We start from the raw sequence: 19,389 nt of genomic DNA on the forward strand, positions 1-19,389 counted from the left end.
TCATTTTGTTTTACTCTTTTTTTCTCTACACGTCCCTTCTCACTTCATTTCATTCATTTGATCTTCAATCACTGATACTGTTTCTTCCAGTTCATCAAGTCAGTTACTGAAGCTTGTGCATTTGTCAAGTAGTTCTTGTGTCATGGTTTTCATCTCTATCAGTTCATTTATGGTCTTCTCTGCATTGATTATTCTAGCTATCCATTCTTCCATTCTTTTTTCAAGGTTTTTAGTTTCTTTGCGCTGGGCACGTAGTTCCTCCTTTAGCTCTGAGAAGTTTGATCAACTGAAGGCTTCTTCTCTCAACTCGTCAAAGTCAGTCTCCATCCAGCTTTCTTCTGTTGCTGGTGATGAGCTGCGTTCCTTTGGCGGGGGGGATGCGCTCTGAGTTTTTGAATTTCCAGCTTTTCTGCACTGCTTTTTCCCCATCTTTTGGTTTTATCTGCCTTTGGTGTTTGGTGATGGTGACATACTGATGGGGTTTTGGTGTGGGTGTCCTTTCTGTTTGTTATTTTTGCTTCTAACAGTCAGGACCCTCAGCTGCAGGTCTGTTGGAGTTTGCTTGAGGTCCATTCCAGACCCTGTTTGCCTGGGTATCAGCAGCAGAGGCTGCAGAAGATAGAATATTGCTGAACAGTGAGTGTTGCTGTCTGATTCTTGCCCTGGAAGCTTCATCTCAGAGGTGTACCCAGCTCTGTGAGGTGTGAGATGCCAGTCTGCACCTAGTGGGGGATGTCTCCCAGTTAGGTTACTCAGGGGTCAGGGACCCACTTAAGCAGGCAGTCTGTCCGTTCACAGATCTCAGCCTCCATTCTGAGAGAACCGCTGCTCTCTACAAAGCTGTCAGACAGGGACATTTACCTCCGCAGAGGTTTCTGCTGCTTTTTGTTTAGCTATGCCCGGTCCCCAGAGGCGGAGTCTATAGAGGCAGGCAGGCCTCCTTAAGATGCTGTGGGCTCCACCCAATTCGAGCTTCCCAGCGGCTTTGTTTACCTGCTTAAGCCTCAGCAATGGCAGGCATCCCTCCCCCAGCCTTGCTGCTGCCTTGCAGTTAGATCTCAGACTGCTGTGCTAGCAATGAGGGAGGCTCCGTGGGTTTGGAACCCTCCGGGCCAGGTGTGGGACATAATCTCCTGGTGTGCCGTTTGCTAAGACCCTTGGTAAAGCGCAGTATTAGGGTGGGAGTTACCTGAAATTCCATGTGTTGTGTCTCAGTTTCCCTTGGCTAGGAAAAGGAATTCCCTTCCCCCTTGCACTTCCCAGGTGAGGTGATGCCTCGCCCTACTTTGGCTCTCAGTGGTTGATCCGTACCCGCTGACTAGCACCAACTGTCCGACACGCCCCAGTGAGATGAACCCAGTACCTCAGTTGAAAATGCAGAAATCACCCATCTTCTGTGTGGCTCACGCTGGGAGCTAGAGGCTGGAGCTGTTCCTATTTGGCCACCTTGGGCGCCCCCCCCCCCCCCCAAAATAAGTACTTATTGAATCCCTATGTGAGAAATACTGCTGTTGACCAAAATCAACTTCCTCCTCCTGGGTACAGCTATATGTTTTTCCACCTTCTCTGCAATTAGGTGTAGTCATGTGGCTCAACTGTAAAATGATATAACTGAAATGGGGAGACCCACTGTGTGACCTCGAAAACCATTTAATATGGCAAAGTGGCCAACCTCCTGGTCATGAGTAACTGTAGACCAGTGTGCCCTCCACTCCCACCTACCAACATGGAACAATTAGTAAGCAGAAATTAAACTTCTATTTTACTAAGCAGTTAAGTACTCAGATCTATTTATTATTGTAGCCTAGCTATATCAATTAGGATAAGCTAGGTTACAATTTGGTTTCTTAAAAACCCAGCAGTTTAAACCACAAATGTTTCTTACTCATATTACTTCATCATTGAAGGTTGTCTGAGGAATATTCTCCAATATTGTACTCACTTTGTTACCCTCTCTCTGGGACCCAGACTAATGGAGCAGCCACTGTCTGCATTATTACTGGTCAGCCTGATACAGAGAAAAGAGTCCTGGAGAGTCTTACATCAGCCATTGAACAATCAGCCAGAGAGTCACACACATCATTCCTCACTCACCACTCATTGGACAGATTTGGTCATATGGCCCTAATCAAGGACAAAAAGTACAATCTTACTGTGCATTCAGAGTATCATTAAAGACCACCACACCAGTCTAACTGGTCTAAAATAGCCTATTATGTGTTAGACTCTATGCTAGATGTTGGCATTTAAAGATCAATATGTCATGGCCCCAAATTTATAATTTTACAATACATTTTTTTTTCTAACCTTGTGGGTGGATACCATCCAAATTTGTTGATTTTTCTATAATATTTTTGAAACAGAGTATGTGTATTATTAACTCATTTATTCCATCATAATATGTATTGTCTCCATTTACTACATACGCCTCTCTAGAAACTGTGGAAGATACAATTATAAAGTTGGCATGGATCCTTCCCTTAAAGAACTCAGAATATAGGAAATGGTTTGTTCTCGTACCTCCAACCTCTCTCTATTAAATATCTCCTGGGCCATTTTCTCAATAAAACCAAGGCAGACTTCATTTTGTTGCTTTGCTCTTACCATGTGGGAGTTGAGGATTAAGCTGGCAGAATGGGGCCTCTCCTGCCCATGGCACGGAGACAACTTTCCTGCTGAGCCTCTACCATTTGGTTCTCAGGCCCTTGGCTTGTCTTGAGGTCCTATGAACCAGTTCACACGTGACATGGGCCTCCACCAATACACCAGAGAAACAAAAAGCAGGGCAAGGTCTGAGGACCATGTATTTTGCTCAAACTCATCCTTCTTCAGGTGCCAAGGCTCTATTTATCTTGGAAAACTTTGTTTACTTGCAAATTTCTTTGAAAGGTAATAAAGCAATGGTTTTAAAATTGTCTTCTACAAGTGCCAAAGGATTAAGAGGAAGGTGTTCCAGAGACGGCTCAAGCAAGAAGCTCCACACCTTCTGCCTCAGTTTTGGCCAAAGCAGCTTTATTACTGACCGATTTATGTATTGGAATTGTACATATGATTCTATTGTTAGAAAGGTTTCATTACTTTAAAAGATTAGATGATCTAATGAATTACTATTTCAAAACATTGCTGGGAGCCCAAGAGAATTAACAAAGTCACCTCCCTCACAGATCCCAGACCATGATATCTGGAAGGGATTCTGAATCATACAGCCTCTTTGGAGTGAGTAATTCACTAGGACATTAGGAAAGTGCACAAAATCTCATCGACTGTACCCCATCCCCTCAAGGCCCTGAGTTCCCTAAAGGAAACTTTTAGCCCTGTGCTTTGCACACAGTCAAAGATATAAGAGTGACTGTAGAATGAGCAAAGGAATAACTCGGGATTAGCCTTTTGTATAATGCATATAAAAATCAAAGCTCAGAACGATGAAGATTTTGGCCCAAGGTCATACAGGACAAATAATGGCAAAGTTAGGAGAAAACTCTAGGACTTTTTACACTGGATTGTGCCCCATTAACTCCTCAACAGCAATAAAAATGTCCAAAGTCAGCCGGGCACGGTGGCTCATGCCTGTAATCCCAGCACTTTGAGAGGCCGAGGCAGGCAGATCACAAGGTCAGGAGATTGAGACCATCCTGGCTAACACAGTGAAACCCCATCTCTACTAAAAATACAAAAAAAAAAAAAAAGTCGGGTGTGGTGGTGGGCAGCCGTAGTCCCAGCTACTCGGGAGGCTGAAGCAGGAGAATGGCATGAACTTGGGAGGGGGAGCTTGCAGTGAGCTGAGATCATGCCACTGCTCTCCAGTCTGGGCAACAAAGTGAGACTCCATCTCAAAAAAAAAAAAAAAAATGTCCAAAGTCAACCTCTCACTTCTTTACCTTTGCTCTGTCTCCAAACTCAACCTAATGATGTAACACAGAGACAGTGCAAGTTCCAATTCAAATGATCAATGGCTTTTTCTTTCTATTTCCATGAGTAAAAGATTTGAAAGAAGCCCCCCTCTTTTTTTGTCCTCCCTTCATTCCTCTAGCTCCCACAAGGGCAGGGGAGATGCTGTCCAGCAGCAGTGATCTGTGGGTGTTGCTGAGCTGAGGACAGAGGAGATAGTTTAAGGAAGACGAGCCTTGCTAGGGTGAGGCTATTCCAGTTTCTCCTTCCTTTGTGCCTTGCCTTTTTTTTTTTTTTTTTTTTTTTTTCATCACTGATGTTATTTATGGAATGCCAGCATGTTTCTTTTTTTAATTAAAAAGAGGAAATATCAAGTCTCCTATAAGAACAAGAGTGATGACTCAATAGGGCTGCTCAGTGCCAAACGACTTCCTGTAATCGCATGTGTAACAGTGTTTCTTACAGAAGCAGGCTTTGGGGCTCCTGGTGACATTGCACCTGGGCTGCCCACCTGCCCAAGTGGCTCATTCCTAACAGCCCAGGATTTCTCACACATTTAGTCATAAACTCTGGCCTGGTGAAACCAAGCTTACCCAATCTTGCTGATCTGTAAGCAGGGAAGGGGTTAAGCTAGCAGGGATAATATAATTTTTGGTTGACTCTTCTTTCAGGTAAAATATTAGGTTTTTCAGGCATTGTAACATATCAGATGATGATTATTTTTAATAATATAAATCACCTTGAAACATATCTATTTTAATTTCTTCCTGTTACTGGGAGGGAAACTAAGACCTAAGTCAATTTGGAGAGCATCTGACCATCTACTATGTGGAAAGGATTGTGCTCAGCCTCCGTGGGCCAAATGGCCTTTCAAGCTCCACAACGTATGGGTGACAAACAGAATTAATTGCTAAATATCCTAATTCCCATGCAAATCTTCCTTCCACCATATGAATCTAAAGTTTGGGTTATTGTCAGAACTATCTTGCCAGTCTAGAAATTCTACACTGATATGTGAATGAGTATGTGTGTGTGAGTGTGTGTGTGTGTGTGTGTGTGTGTGTGTGTGTGTTAGCTGTGTGCCTGTAGCTAGGAGAGGTATATTGCAATCCAAACTGGAAACAGTAGACATAGGAGGCAGCATGTCAGAACTAGAAGACATGCCCTTTGGATTTATAGAAACCTAGTTGTCAATTTTGGTCCTTCCAACTACCGTGTAACCATGGCTCAGTTTCAAATCATGTTGAGCCTTACTTTTGTTCTATAAAAATATACAGTAAAATAGATTTGATGTTTACCTAAAAAGAGTATATGCAAAGTATATTAATAATGTTTTTTGTTTTCTTATGCTTTGACATCTTGGGGACTTGCTGGTCCTGGAGGGACTGCTCCCTAACCCATGACTTTAATCCAGTCACCTCTATTCTATTAGGCTCTCACATTCCTGGCTACTATTTCTGTTCTAATCTCCCTGGGGCCAGATACCAGACTAATAGGAACAGTCCTTCCCCCCCAGAACCTATTAAAATTATTCAGATGGGCCAATCCTAAGCCTTCTTATCCTGCCTCACATATTTCTTCCCACTGAAACCACAATAAAGGCTTTTGCCATGTTTTCCCTTCATTCCCTCTGCCTCCTGAGCTACCTTGGTGCCTTCCTGTATGTCCCCTTCCCCACCCGTCCCCACCTCTTAATGTGGCATGCACCTTCCTTGGCATCTGTGAGTAGCAAACTCTTTCCACTAGTAGTCATCTCCTGATCTGTTGATGTCACCATACCTGAATGATAACCTGTATTCAAAAGCAGAGTACTGACAAAGCACTTCATACTTAAAGGTTCTCAAATTCTTCCACATAACATAATGTATTAATGACTGCCTATGTGTGAAGTCTTTGAGTATACAGATATGAATAATACCTACTTTATTCTTTCAAGGGAGTACTGAAAATAGCATCCTATCAGAAGTGTGGGTGGGGTATGGAAATGTTTCTATGACAAATCGAGGACAGTAGAGACATCAAATGACCTGCTACAGGACACACACCAATTCAGAGTTTTCTGACCACCAGCCCAGGATTTGGCTTTCAGTGGGATCTACTGCTTCTTTGAGTAAGACTTTGGGTTTTGACCTTGGCCTGTCTGCAGCCAAAAGCATGCTTGGTTGCCCCAGAAACAGTCCCTGTTAGCCTCCACCTGCCTCTCTGAGGGTTTGTTCAAGTGGTACTCAGACAAAATATTCATTTCTTCTTTGGCCTCCATTCTACATTCCATATTCATTTATTTTCAATAAACAGTTTCAGATTCCTCATTTTTCCCCCTAAAGCTTACAAATAAATTTTTCTGTCTTGCCTTTCTTGCTGCATTTACATAAAAGCCACGCTGAAAAATTTATAGCAGTAATGGAAATCTTGGGGAAAACAAAATGCTCTGAGAACAAACGGCTGCTTTAACCCTTTGCGAAAGAGCAGTGCCACAGGGCAGATAATTGTATAGGGAATAAACACACCTGAAGATCCCCAGCTTACCTATAAAATACCAATAGTGGAATCAATTGGAGGAGGGGTTCTTGTAACTTTACTAATCAAATTCTTTAAGTCTATATTCTCTTCTTATAGAAATAAAAGTGAATTTAATTGCTAAGTTTTGAAGCAGTTGTGTAAATTCTATGAAAGTTTACTGTTTGAAAATATTGGCAGGGTAGAGTATAGCTTAAAGTAAAATATGACTTCATGGAAAGTCTGAATAGCAATATTTTACAAGGATTATAACTTAACCACTTGAAAATATATTGCATACAAAAGAAAAGACAATAATTCCTCCTATTATCCAATAAACATTTAATGAGCATCTACTATGTGTTTGTACCTTGGGATAGAGAGAATTCAGTGCACTGTTTGCCTCCAAGGAATATCCAGCTTGGCGTTCATTAATAGACAATTGCTACTAATAAGCCAAATAAATTAGTAAAAATAGGTTTTTATCATATAATGTAGCATAAACATGAAAATACTTGAGCACATAAGAATTAATTCTAAATGCCTGTAAGTAAAATTTTTAATTTACAGCCTGTTTAGTTTACAACAGTTTCATATTTTAGGTTGAATCCTCATTCATTGAGAGACATGATTCAAACCTTTGTAGTCAATCCAATGACACACATGTAAACTACCATGACGGAATTGCCGCAAGTCCACGTTAGGAAAGGTGGACTCATTTAGGCTTTGCTGACAGCCCTGGCATTGTTACATCCAGGCCCTAAGAAGGAACATAAGCAGTCTCTGTCATTTAGTCACTTAAAGCATCCTTTTCTTTGGGCAAATGGAACGGGTAGATGTGAAGATTTTAAACTCTGAAAGAGATATGAAATAAAGGCTTCTAGTTCCTCGGCCAAAAATTTTCAGATTATTAAGAAAAGAAAAATTGCTCATGCTTAGGACTTTCTAGCTTAGTTGCCTCAATCTTCCACCTTTTCCTCTGCACTTCCCCTCTCAATACCCCAACTTTTAACTCTGTGTTCGATATAATCTGACAAATTATCTGCCCTCACTGGAGATAGTTGCTGGCATCTAATGTGCTGTATGTATAGGGTGGGGCAGGATTTGGATGCTGTCCTTCCTCTTCCACTGTTCAGATGAATTCAGACTTTACCTGGAGGCCTCAGTTGGGGATCAACTTCAGTTTGTACTAAGGGGCAGGCCAGCTAGGCAGCTACCCAGGCAACAAGTGTATCAGGCACACTGTCACACTCCTAGAAATGTTACCAGATGCATAAATGGCATTTAACAGAATACTTGTCTGGGACAGTATCAAATGTGGTTGGAAGAAAGATGACAAGATGCCTGGAATGAGCATAGACACGAACAACAGACAGTTGACACACAGCCTCTAAGAAGAAGAGATGCACATGACGACAGAACTTTTCTTTTGCTTGGTGAATTTCTCAAGTTTGCAACCAGGACTGAATTGTCCTGGACGATAGGAAAACACGTTGATTGATGTCTTTGGTTCAACTTCTTCACACTCTCCAGTCCAGCATGCAGATTTTCCTCTGTGTAAATGCTGAACAAATATTTTAAAATATTAGCACCTGTGTTTTAATCTACCCCAACCATATAATTGAACACTTGGAGGCACGGTTCTATTTTAGTGTCCTCAGATCACATGGATTTGACCTTATAACAACCACAACAGCAGCAAAATAATGACTATTATCTGTTGACCTCTTCCTTGGTCCCATACAAAGCAATTTGGGGCATAGATTCTGGGCTCAAAATGCCTGAGTTTAAATCTCAGCTTTGTTGTTTACTGATTGAATAAATTTGATCAAATTAGTTAACCTCTATGTACCTCAGTTTTCTTATCTTTAAAGGGGAGATAATAGTACATACCTCATAAGATTGTTGTAAGTATTAACTGAATCAGTACATGTAGAGTGTTCAGAATGTTCCTGGCATGCAATATGACTGCTTACTATTATTTGCTGTTACTATTTTATATATTCCACACAATAACCCTGAAAGGGAAGTACTATCCCCATTACATGGTTTAAAATCTAAAGGCCGTGAAAGTTAAACAATTGGTTCAAGATCCAATTGCTGATAAGTGACACAGCCAGGATTTCATGGGCCATGCCCGGGGCTCCCACTGCCCTGCACAGGCTCAGGACACTGCTCCCTGCATCCCAGCCACTCCAGATCCAGCTGTGGCTCAAAGGGACCCAGGTACAGCTCGGGCTGTTGCTTCAGAGGGTGCAAGTCGTAAGCCTTGGTGGCTTCACATGGTGTTAAGCCTGCAGTTGCACACAGTGCAAGTGTTGAGGCTTGGGAGTCTCCACCTGGATTTCAGAGGATGTATGGAAAAGCCTGCTGCAGAGGCAGAGACCTAATGGAGAACCTCTGCTAGGGCACTGCAGAGGGGAAATGTGGGGTTGGAGCCCTTACATAGAGTCCCCTCTCAGGCACTGCCTTGTAAAGCTGTGAGAAGAGGGCCACCAGACCCCAGAATGGTATATCCACCAAGAGCTCCCCAACAGACTCCCAACTGTATCCTCCTTTTTAGTGGAGGCTCTTAGGATATGCTGAATCTGCACCTGGAAAAGCTGCAAGCACCCAATGGCAGTCCATGAGAGTAGCCACAGGAGCTGAACTCTGCGAACCCACAGGGGCGAAGCTGTCCAAGGCCTTGAGAGCCCTCCTCTTGCACCAGTGTGCCCTGGATGTGAGACATGGAGCCAAAGGGGATTGTTTTGTAGCTTTAAGATTTAATGACTGCCGTGCTGGGTTTTGGATTTGCATGGAGCCTGTATCCCCTTCCTTTTGGCTGATTTCTCCCTTTTGGAATGGGAGTGTTTACCCGATGCCAGTACCTCCATTGTATCTTGGAGGTAACTAACTTGTTTTTAATTTATAGGCTCATAGGTAGATGGGACTTACCTTGTCTCAGATGAAACTTTGAACTTGGACATTTGAGTTAATGCTAGAATGAGTTAAGACGTTGAGGGGCTGTTGGAAAGGCATGACTTTATTGTGCAGTGGGAGGAGGACATGAGATTTGTAGGGGGCCAGGGTGAAAACGATATGGTTTGGATCTGTGTCTCCAGCAAATCTGTATAATTGTAATTACCAGGGTTGGAGGTGGGGCCTAGTGGGAAGTGATTGGATCATGGAGGTGGATTTTCCTTAACGGTTTATTACCATCCCCTTGGTGCTATTCTTGTGATAGTGAGTGAGTTATCACAAGATCTTGTCTTTTGGCGGGGCATGGTGGCTCACGCCTGTAATCCCAGCACTTTGGGAGGCCAAGGCAGGCGGATCACGAGGTCAGGAGATCGAGACCATTCTGGTTAACATGGTGAAACCCCGTCTCTACTAAACAAAATACAAAAAATTAGCTGGACGTGGTGGCGGGCACCTGTAGTCCCAGCTACTCTGGAGACTGAGGCAGGAGAATGGTGTGAACCCGGGAGGCGGAGCTTGCCGTGAGCCGCGATCGCACCACTGCACTCCAGCCTGGGCGACAGAGCGAGACTCTGTCTCAAAAACAAACAACAAAAAGATCTTGTCCTTTAAAGGTGTGTGGCACCTCCTCCTTCTCTCTCTCTCTTTCTCCTGCTCTCTCTCCCTGCTGTGTCCATGTGAAGTTCTCGCTCCTTCTTTGCCTTCCACCGTGATTATGTTCCCTGAAGCCTTCCCAGTAGCCGAGCAGATGCCAGTGCCATGCTTGCTGTACAGCTTGCAGAAGCATGAGCCAATTAAACCTCTTTTATTATGAATTACCCAATCTCAGGTATTCCTTCATAGCAGCAGGATAATGAACTAATACATGAGTCAACAATGATCTCATGGACAGCTGGTTAGCTCAGTTGGTTAGAGCATGGTGCTGATAACAATGACCTCATTTCTCAGCACCCACAAACTGCTGGGATATAAGCTGTATCGATCCTCAACTGTCCCAGCCTCAGTCTGGCGCTTTTCAAGAAATCTGTCCTTGAAGCCTCAGTCCCACTTGGTCCTGGGCCATACATTGAGAGCCACGCCCATGGGAGTAGCCTTCAGAAACAACTGGTATTTTAAGTCCATTTTTCCATTGTTTGGGGATGGATTTAGTTTTCTAGTCTAGTAGCAATTGCAACATCTCCTTTATCTATCTAACTCATTCTTATTTCAGTGACCTTTGACTTTGGTCTCTGTCCCACCCGTCAGTGCCTACAGTGGCTTCTGAACAGACTGGGCCCCTGCTCATCTCTCTCCCTGAGGCATGGGTATACTTTTCTGACCTCCACCCTCCTTTGCAGAGACCTGCACTCAGCCCCTTTCCTTGACTTATCTGCTTACTCCTCTTGTACCTGAGCCCTTCCTGACCTCACCTGCCTCATTCCCTCTTCACCCAAGCCATGACATATGTTCCCTTGGAAGCACCAATCTGTTTCATCACTATCCCTTTGAGTATTTCATTACCCTGGAATGTACTTTCCAACTTGTCTACCTGATTACTCCTAATTGTCCTTGAAATTATCATCAAGGAAGTCTTCCTGTAGGAAGTCTTCTCATATTGGGGTGGATGTTCCTCCCCTCTGCCTCCACTGTAGTTTTATATTAGATCATGTTTGTGTTTTTAGCATGCCTATCTTCCCTAGCAAGCTGTGAGCTTCTTCAGGTTGAGACAGTGTCTTTTCATACCATTGGTCTATAGCACAGTGCCTCAAGATATTAAGCACTCAAAGAAGGACTACTACTGAATGGCCCTTATGCTAAGAACCATCATCTCTTTAAAGCCTTGAATTAGACCCTCTTTAAGAGACAACGGGCCCCAGTTGGACTTTACCAGCACTAACTGAGGTTGTTTTAGAGATCCAAGATCCTCTCAAAGACCACCTCTGCCACTGTAGTCAATTTTTCTCTGATTTTGAGCAAAATCCCAACAGGCTCCCAACTCTATCCTCCTTCTTGGTGGAGGCTCTTAGGATATGCTGAAGTGGGTTCGTGATACATTTGACAAATTGAGACATTTAGGAAATGAAACTCCTTGATCTAGCTGAATGCACTCAGCTAGCAATAAACTAATTCACTGTACTCTTCTAAACCCAGAAATGGGTCTTATTTTTATTGTTATTATTAGCAATAACAGTGCTTCATAGTTTCAAAAAGTACTTTCTCATTTATTTTATTTTTTTATTTTTATTTTTTAGCCCAGAGGTCTTTTATTTATTTTTTTTTTAACACCTATTATGCCATGAATTCATAGGGAATAGGTTCCAGCAGCTCAGGCTCCTTCCCATTGGTTCTCACAAAGTGTGCTTCTCTGGGTGGAGCAGGCTGGCGCTTCAGTTGAACCCAGGTACCTTTCTCTTTGGCTTCTTTCTTTTTCTGATCATTTTCCTTCACGCGTTTCAGGAAGCTATCTCTGCTCTTAGAATGCTTAATGTGCTCAATACGTACATTAATTCTCTTGGCAAGAATCTTGCCCTTAACTTGTTTGTTTACAACAATGCCAACAGCATGCTGGGTAACGTTGTAGACTCTCCCAGTTTTGCCATGGTAACACTTGTGGGGCATTCCTTTTTGAACGGTACCCATTCCCTTGATGTCTACGATATCACCTTTCTTATAGATTCGCATATACGTGGCCAAAGGAACAACTCCATGTTTTCTAAAAGGCCTAGAGAACATATATCGGGTGCCTCTCCTCTTTCCCTTTGTGTTCGTCATTTTGGCAAATTACTGGAAGATGGCGGTTCCGGCCGAAAGGCTTTTCTCATTTATTATGTCAATTAAGCATCACATTAACCCTGGTAGGGGGTTATTAGTATTATTCTATTCTCTCTGTCTTTTATTCCAGAAAAGTACCATGGTGAAAGATCATAGTACCACAATTAGAAGGGCTTAGGTTGGGATCTCACCTCTGTAAATTACCTGCTGTTTGTCTTTGGGCAAGTCAGTTAACTTCCCTGAGATGCAGAATTCTTAAGTAGCAGGATATTTAAACCACACCAAATTGAAACGCTATTTGACTCCATTATTTAAACTTTAGGGATATTTCAAATCTTGCCATAAAATTGAAATGGAAAAGAAATAATGCTAATGAAAATGGGAAAAATTATAAATGATTAAATTGTGCAATATGGAACATTGATTAAGGAATTAAATTGGCTTAATGGAGTTCACTGTAAAAAATACTTTCTCCACAAAAATTTATTGATGTTAGCATAATTCTGATTAAAATATTTGTATTTGAAATATACTTGGGGGTCAACATGGGGTTGAAATGGTGAGCACAAATAGCCTGGTCCCTGTTGATCATAACAGGAACTATAATAACTCTTATTGAGCACTATTTCAAAAGCTTTGCATGCAGTATCATTTAATCATCAAAAAGGCCAGGGGGTAAGGCTCTCATATGGCCCCATTTTACAGAGATGGAGCCAGATCTGGCACTTACTGAATATTACATTCACCATGATCACTACCCTCATCCTTATCTCAATGCCTCCATGCTATGACATTTAATGGTTTCTCAACTCTGTCAGAATAAAATCCAAACTCTTTACCAGGGTCTACAAGGCTCTTCTCTTCTGTCCTTTGCTTCTTTATTTAATTTTTTTCTCACACTTCCTTATGTTCATGTACACTCATATCTTGTGGCTCCTGTACACAAGCATATATCTGCCTTATGCCCTTTTTAGTTCTACCTATGGAATGTTCTTTTCCTAGATAAGTGCATAGTTACTTCTATCTTCAGTTCATTACTCAAGTGCCCTCTCCCAGGGAGGGGTTTCTTGGCAACCATTTCTTAAATAACTGCCCCCACCTTGTCTTTCTATATTTACTTATGCTGCTTTTTCCCTCTTCTTGAGACATAGGTAAAATTATGTTTTTATACTTATTTATTGTCTGTCTTCTCTACTGGACTATAATCACCACAAGGAAGGGAATGATCCTCACTTTATTCATCGTTTGATCTCTAATGTCTAGGACAATGCCACATAGTAGGTGCTCAGTAAGTACTTAAAGGAATAAAGAGATAAATAAATATGAGGTCTTTGTACACGAACACATTTCTAAGTGCTTAAGTTCTCTGCTTCCCATTTCAGTGACTTGCCCAAGAGCCCCAGTCAGGAGGTCCCTGAGGGGCAGGTACCAAAAAGCAAGTGTTCCTGTCCTCTCAGCTTTCTCTTTCATGGCACTTCCCATGCTCTCTGCCATCCACGAAGAGGCTCTTGACCCAAATCCTGTCCTCACGCCAGTCAGTATACTTCCCTTTAGCTCAAATCCTGCCATCCTGAAAGTGACACAGTATAATGCCTACAGACAAAACACCCAGTCACTCCTGTGAAAGTCCTTTCCAGTGCCATTGTGTTTGATTAGCAGATTTGTACGTTTAGATTATGGGCAATTTCTGAGGGTTTGAAGAATATGTAAACAGCCTACACCTCTAGGGGGAAGACTGGGAAAGCAGCAGGTGAAGGCTGGCTCCTAGTGGGCCTGTGCGTGCCTTTGGTCCCCGTGCTGGCTGTTTGCTGCTTTACAGATTGCCCATCTCACTCCTATTGACAGACGTGCAGCCTCATGAATGTAGTATGTTCAGTCTCCCAGGCAGAAATTGATCTCAGTTGAATAATCAGGAAGTTGGATTTACATTACTGGCAAAAGAAGCCACCTTTTCTCTTCAGATTAAACAAAAAAAATAAAGGAGACAACAAACAGGGTATGTCAATGTGCCAGGAGAGGCATGAAGGCACGAGAGAAGGAAAAAAAAAAAATCAAATATTGATTAAAAGCAAAGAAAAATGCTGAAAATGGTCAAAAAGCCTTTATTCTTCTAAGCAGCATAAAACAGAAGAATTTTTAGAAAATGAATAGCCTGGAGTTGAAGGGGAAGCGGCATGGTGGAATTGAAATGTAGTCTAGTGATCTTTATTTTAGATTTTGTGACATTTATTTTTACAAGTGAAATTCTAAAGGAGAGTATGGAGGAAATGATCTAAACAAAGGTCTCCTAAATCAACACAAGACATGGAATCCATGCTTTGCATGGGATTTTGACTTTTAAGTTCATAGCCTCAGTCAGTATCTTTAACAGGTCTCTTTAGACTTGGCTCAGAAGCTGTATTTTAAACATGGATTGGTTTCAGATTGATCATCTTCACATCTTTTGGAACAATTTTCAGTTTCTCAGGCATCCACCAATACTTTGTATCACAAACCAGCCACTGGGTGGGGTAAAGTGCAGAAAAACTAAAATGAAAGTAAAAGAGGAATAGTCTAAGGCAGTCCAGGAAGCAAGAATGGATATGAGGGAGTGACACCAGAGTTAACCAAAAGGGGAAAGGAGGAACCAAAAATGCACTGGGCGGGGAACACGCATGAAGATCAAGGAAGGGAATCCTGCATGAGTAACGAGGTGACAGGAGGGAAAGACTTATAGAGGAGTATTAGGTGGTCCATCTGAGTGGAATATGTACGATTCTGCACATCTAGAATTCTTTTGGTACTTTGAAACTTTTGAAAATAAACAATGGGATACCTGTAATTAGTTGTTTTTTTTCAGAGCTTCTTTTAAGAGGTTTTAAGGATATCATGCATATCTTCTATACATGATACAGTTCATTTTTAAAAACCTGATTCAATATGAGACCCTTAGTTATTTCATATAAATATATCATTTAATCATTTATTTTTTATCTCCCCTTTAAATTAGAATATAAACATCAATGGGGGTGACTATTGTACATTTCTTATATGTGGCTTCACATATACAGAGTTTTGTTCTTTTTTCTTTCTTGCTTTTTTTTTTTTTTTTTTTTTTTTTTCCTGAGACAGGGTGTGGCTATGTTACCCAGGCTGGAGTACAGTAGTGTGATCACGGCTCACTGCAACTTTGACCTCTCTGGCTCAGGTGATCCTCCCACCTCAGGCTCCTAGGTAGCTGGGACGATAGGCACATACCACTATGTCCAGCTAATTTTTTTTATTTTTAGTAGAGATAGGATTTTGTCATGTTGCCCAGGCTGATCTTGAACTCCTGGGCTCAAGAAATCTGCCTGCCTCGGCCTCCCAAAGTGCTGGAATTACAGACATGAGCCACCACGTCTGAGATATTTATTTTTTTAAAAAACATTTAAATAAATTATTTAACTTATTTTTAAAGTTATTTTGAACCTGGATTTACCTGTGTTTTTTATTTTTAAACTATTCCATGTACCTAATACATTTAGTATCTAATATGTGCAGTCCATGTTATATTTGTTGGGACATAAGATCTAGAACATTTCCTAACATGGTTAATGGTTCAGAGAAAATAATCCCCATGTGCCTCCATGAGGTTCTTATACCTGTTAACACACAGACCTTAAAGGAAAGAAAATCACAAAACACAGTACTTGTATTAGTCTGTCCTCACACTGCTGATAAAGACATACCTGAGACTGGGTAGTTTACAAAAAAAAAAAAAGAGGTTTAATAGACTCATGGTTACACATCGCTAGGGAGGCCTCATAATCATGGCAGAAGGCAAAAGGTGCGTCTTACATAGCAGCAGGCAAAGAGACAATGAGAACCCAGTGAAAGGGGTTTCCCCTTATGAAACTACCAGATCTCGTGAGACTTATTCACTACCACGAGAACAGTGTGGGGGAAACTGTCTCCACAATTCAGTTATCTCCCACCGGGTTTCTCCCACAACACTTGGGAATTATGGGAGCTACAATTCAAGATAAGATTTGGGTAGGGACACAGCTAAACCATACCAATATTCAACTTGGGTTCTGTGTGGCTGTGTGAATGCGTGGCAGGAAAGGTAATAGTCTTTTGAGGTTTGCATTGGACATGTCAACATTGTTTCTGCCCCTGATGTAAAACAAGTCATTAGGCTTTATTTAGGTCATGAAACAAGTACTCTTCCTGCTATCCCAGAGCATAGCTACTTTGACCTCAGGCAGTCTCTGACCCAAGGGTACCCAATACCCAGGATAGTCCAAGATCTATGGCATTTCCTTCCCAAGAGAGTATTGGTGGGCCAATCAGATTTATTTCTTCCAGATTTTTGAATTGGGAAATACTAGAGGATCCAACAGATTTGATAATTATAGGGATCAGGTGGAGCCTATACTATTAGGAAACAGAAACAGTAAATATGGAGAAACTATGAGGTTAGAAAAAGTATAAAGAGTTGCATGAAAGAATAAGCAAGTGTCAGCCAGGCATAGTGGCTCACACCTGTAATCCCAGCACTTTGGGAGACTGAGGCGGGCAGATCACTTGAGGTCAGGAGTTCAAGACCAGCCTGGAAAACAGGGTGAAACCTTGTCTCTACTAAAAATTCAGAAAATTAGCCAGGCATGCTGGCAGGTGCCTGGAATACCAGTTACTGGGGAGGCTGAAGCAGGAGAATCGCTTGAACCTGGGAGGCAGAGGTTGCAGTGAGCTGAGATCATGCCACTGCACTTCAGCCTGGGAGAGACAGCGAGGCTCCACCTCAAAAAAAAAAAAGTGTCAATAGGAGGAGATGGAGTAAATGCTCTTCATAAGAGTGCTCATGTGGCCCTTGAGGAAAAAGAACAATAAATTTCTAGAACTACATTGCTTCTGACAGAGTGACGGAACCAGTTTCAGTTCCAGTCCATACATATAAAAATAACTAGCACAATCCCTTTTTATTATATTAGTAATAATAAATAATTTTAAAATCTTCTTTATTACCAATAATTTCAGTGAATTTCAGTTCCTTGCAAAAAAGTAAATGCTAAATAAAACAGAGGTGATATGGGCAGAAGTTATTCGTTGTTACCTCCTGCAAAGCAGTAAATTTACGTCTCAAATTTTAGGCATGCTTTGTGATAGAGAAACAGTGATTTTCAGGGCAGTGGATCCCTGGTTATGACTCATAGAATTATGATTAGCTCAAAATTGTATTGGTTAGCATCCATACAGGAAAGCAGAAACCAGTATAGATATTTCAAACAGAGGAAATTTAATTTAGAGATGTGGTTACAAAATTATGGGAATGATTGAAGAAACAAAAAGGGTAAAAAAGAAATACATGTAATTGTAGGGAGCTATTATTATACCTTCAGCTGGAGGAATTTAATGAAAGATGGTGCTACATAGAGCTGGTCGCTGAGGCTGTTGGAGCACGCTCTGCTACTGCAGCTGTTAGAAATTCTGGCACCATGTTTTAGAGCTTGCAAAGCATGACCATCACCCCAACTTGTATAAAGTTAAGAATCTATCTGTATGTTGAATTGTAAGCCAGCTGGGAAAGAAGTCTGGGAAGCATAGTTTACAGGCACACTTCCCACTATTGTGCTGCAAAGGAACTCAAAGAAGGGGGAAAAAATGGAGCTGGGAGGCAAGAGACAAACAATTGACTCAAGAGATATACCAAAAAAATTTGTTTTTAATTACAAGATATTGAGGCCCAGTGCGGTGGCTCATGCCATAATCCCAGCACTTTGGGAGGCCAAGGCAAGAGGATCGCTTGAGGTCAGGAGTTCAAGACCAGCCTGGGCAACATGGCGAAACTCCGTCTCTACTAAAAATACAAAAATTAGCCAGGCGTGGTGGCTCATGCCTGTAATCCCAGCTGCTTGGGAGGCTGAGGCGGGAAAATTGCTTGAACCCGGGAGGTGGAGGTTGCAGTGAGCCGAGATCATGCCACTGTGCTCCAGCCTGGGCGACAGAGTGAGACTGTCTCAAAAAAAAAAAAAAAAAAAAAAAAAAAAATGAGACATTGAACTTTGAATATTTAGCTTTGTTACAACAGTCTACTACATAATGTTGGTTGTCTACCTTTTACTTAAAACTCCAGTCTTGTATCAGTTACCCAATCATCCTCTGCTATGCATTGTATGTATGGATCCCTCCAAAATGCATATGTTGAGACTTAATACCCATTGTGGTGGTATGAAGAGGTGAAGCCTTTTGTAAAGTGGATTAAGTCGTGAGGGCTCCATCCTTGTGAATGGTATTAATGCCCTTATGAAAGAGGCTTCCGAGAGTTGTCTGGCCCTTTCATCTCTTTGCCATATGCAGACACAGTGTTCTTCCCTTCTGGAGGATACTGCAACAAGGTACCATTCTGGAAGCAGAGAGAGAGCCCTCACCAGAGACTGAATCTGTTGGAACTTTGATCTGGGACTTCCTAGCCTCCAGAACTGTAATAAATAAATGTATATTATTTACTATATCATATGGTATAATATATTACCATATTACTTACTCTAAAGTATTTTTTATAGCAACCCAAATGGACTCAGATATCCATCCTCATAGGAATCAGGGCAAAACCCCATCTCCAGCTCTGGGGGTGTTGGGGTGGACTCTGACGGGTCTTAGCTTGGTTCTTGGATCAGTTTCACCACTGATGTTTGTGAATAGGTATGTGACCCAATTCTGATTAGTGATACTACTTGAAAACTTTGCTGAAGAAAGTTTTTCCTAGTTCTTTGAGATAGCAAAGAGAAGCCAGTCTTTCCCTCCTGTCAGACATTTAAAGAAAGCAAATAGTCATCTTGCTACTGGCAGCTCTTCTGTAAGCATGAAAGGAATCAGAATTAAAGTTAACAGTAGAGATGGCCAAGCAGAGATGTGGAAAGAACCAGATCCTTTATGACATTATTGCACCACCAAATTAACCAATACTGAAATCCCACCCCACTCCTACACTTTTTATTATGCAAACTTATACATTTAAAAAATTTTAAAACTGATTTGAGTTGGATTTTTTTTTTATTTGTAGCTAAGATTACTATGATAAACATTCAAGGTTTTAATAATGCTACATTTTTCCCTTTCCAATAAACCTCTCTAGTGGGAAATAAAGAGGTCAAGTTGTGTCTAGGAGATTAGAAAGTATATGTAACACCAAGAACCTCTATGTGACCGCTTTATTATGTCCACTGTAGTGGTTTTTTAAAAAAAGGTAAGTGTTATTCTAACAAATTAGGAAAGGATGCAAAACCATTCTCAGCTGAGAAAATGTTTAGCTGAGTGCCGAATAGATTT

At 41.5% G+C, this 19,389-nt stretch overlaps 2 protein-coding genes and 1 long non-coding RNA gene across 3 annotated transcripts in view; 1 reads left to right on the plus strand and 2 right to left on the minus strand.

The window, feature by feature from the left end:
- Positions 1-19,389, minus strand: part of HSD11B1 (hydroxysteroid 11-beta dehydrogenase 1) — a 949,596-nt gene that overhangs the window by 704,593 nt on the left and 225,614 nt on the right. The gene's annotated exons all lie outside the window — the stretch shown is intronic.
- Positions 1-19,389, plus strand: part of LOC126949075 (uncharacterized) — a 173,348-nt gene that overhangs the window by 136,209 nt on the left and 17,750 nt on the right. The gene's annotated exons all lie outside the window — the stretch shown is intronic.
- On the minus strand, positions 11,574-12,157 carry LOC126949059 (60S ribosomal protein L21). Its single transcript, XM_050781482.1, has one exon. The coding sequence runs from the start codon at positions 12,094-12,096 to the stop codon at positions 11,614-11,616; it is 483 nt and encodes a 160-aa protein (XP_050637439.1). The 5' UTR covers positions 12,097-12,157; the 3' UTR covers positions 11,574-11,613.

This window comes from Macaca thibetana, chromosome 1 (assembly GCF_024542745.1).
Source record: "Macaca thibetana thibetana isolate TM-01 chromosome 1, ASM2454274v1, whole genome shotgun sequence".
NCBI lineage: Eukaryota > Metazoa > Chordata > Mammalia > Primates > Cercopithecidae > Macaca > Macaca thibetana.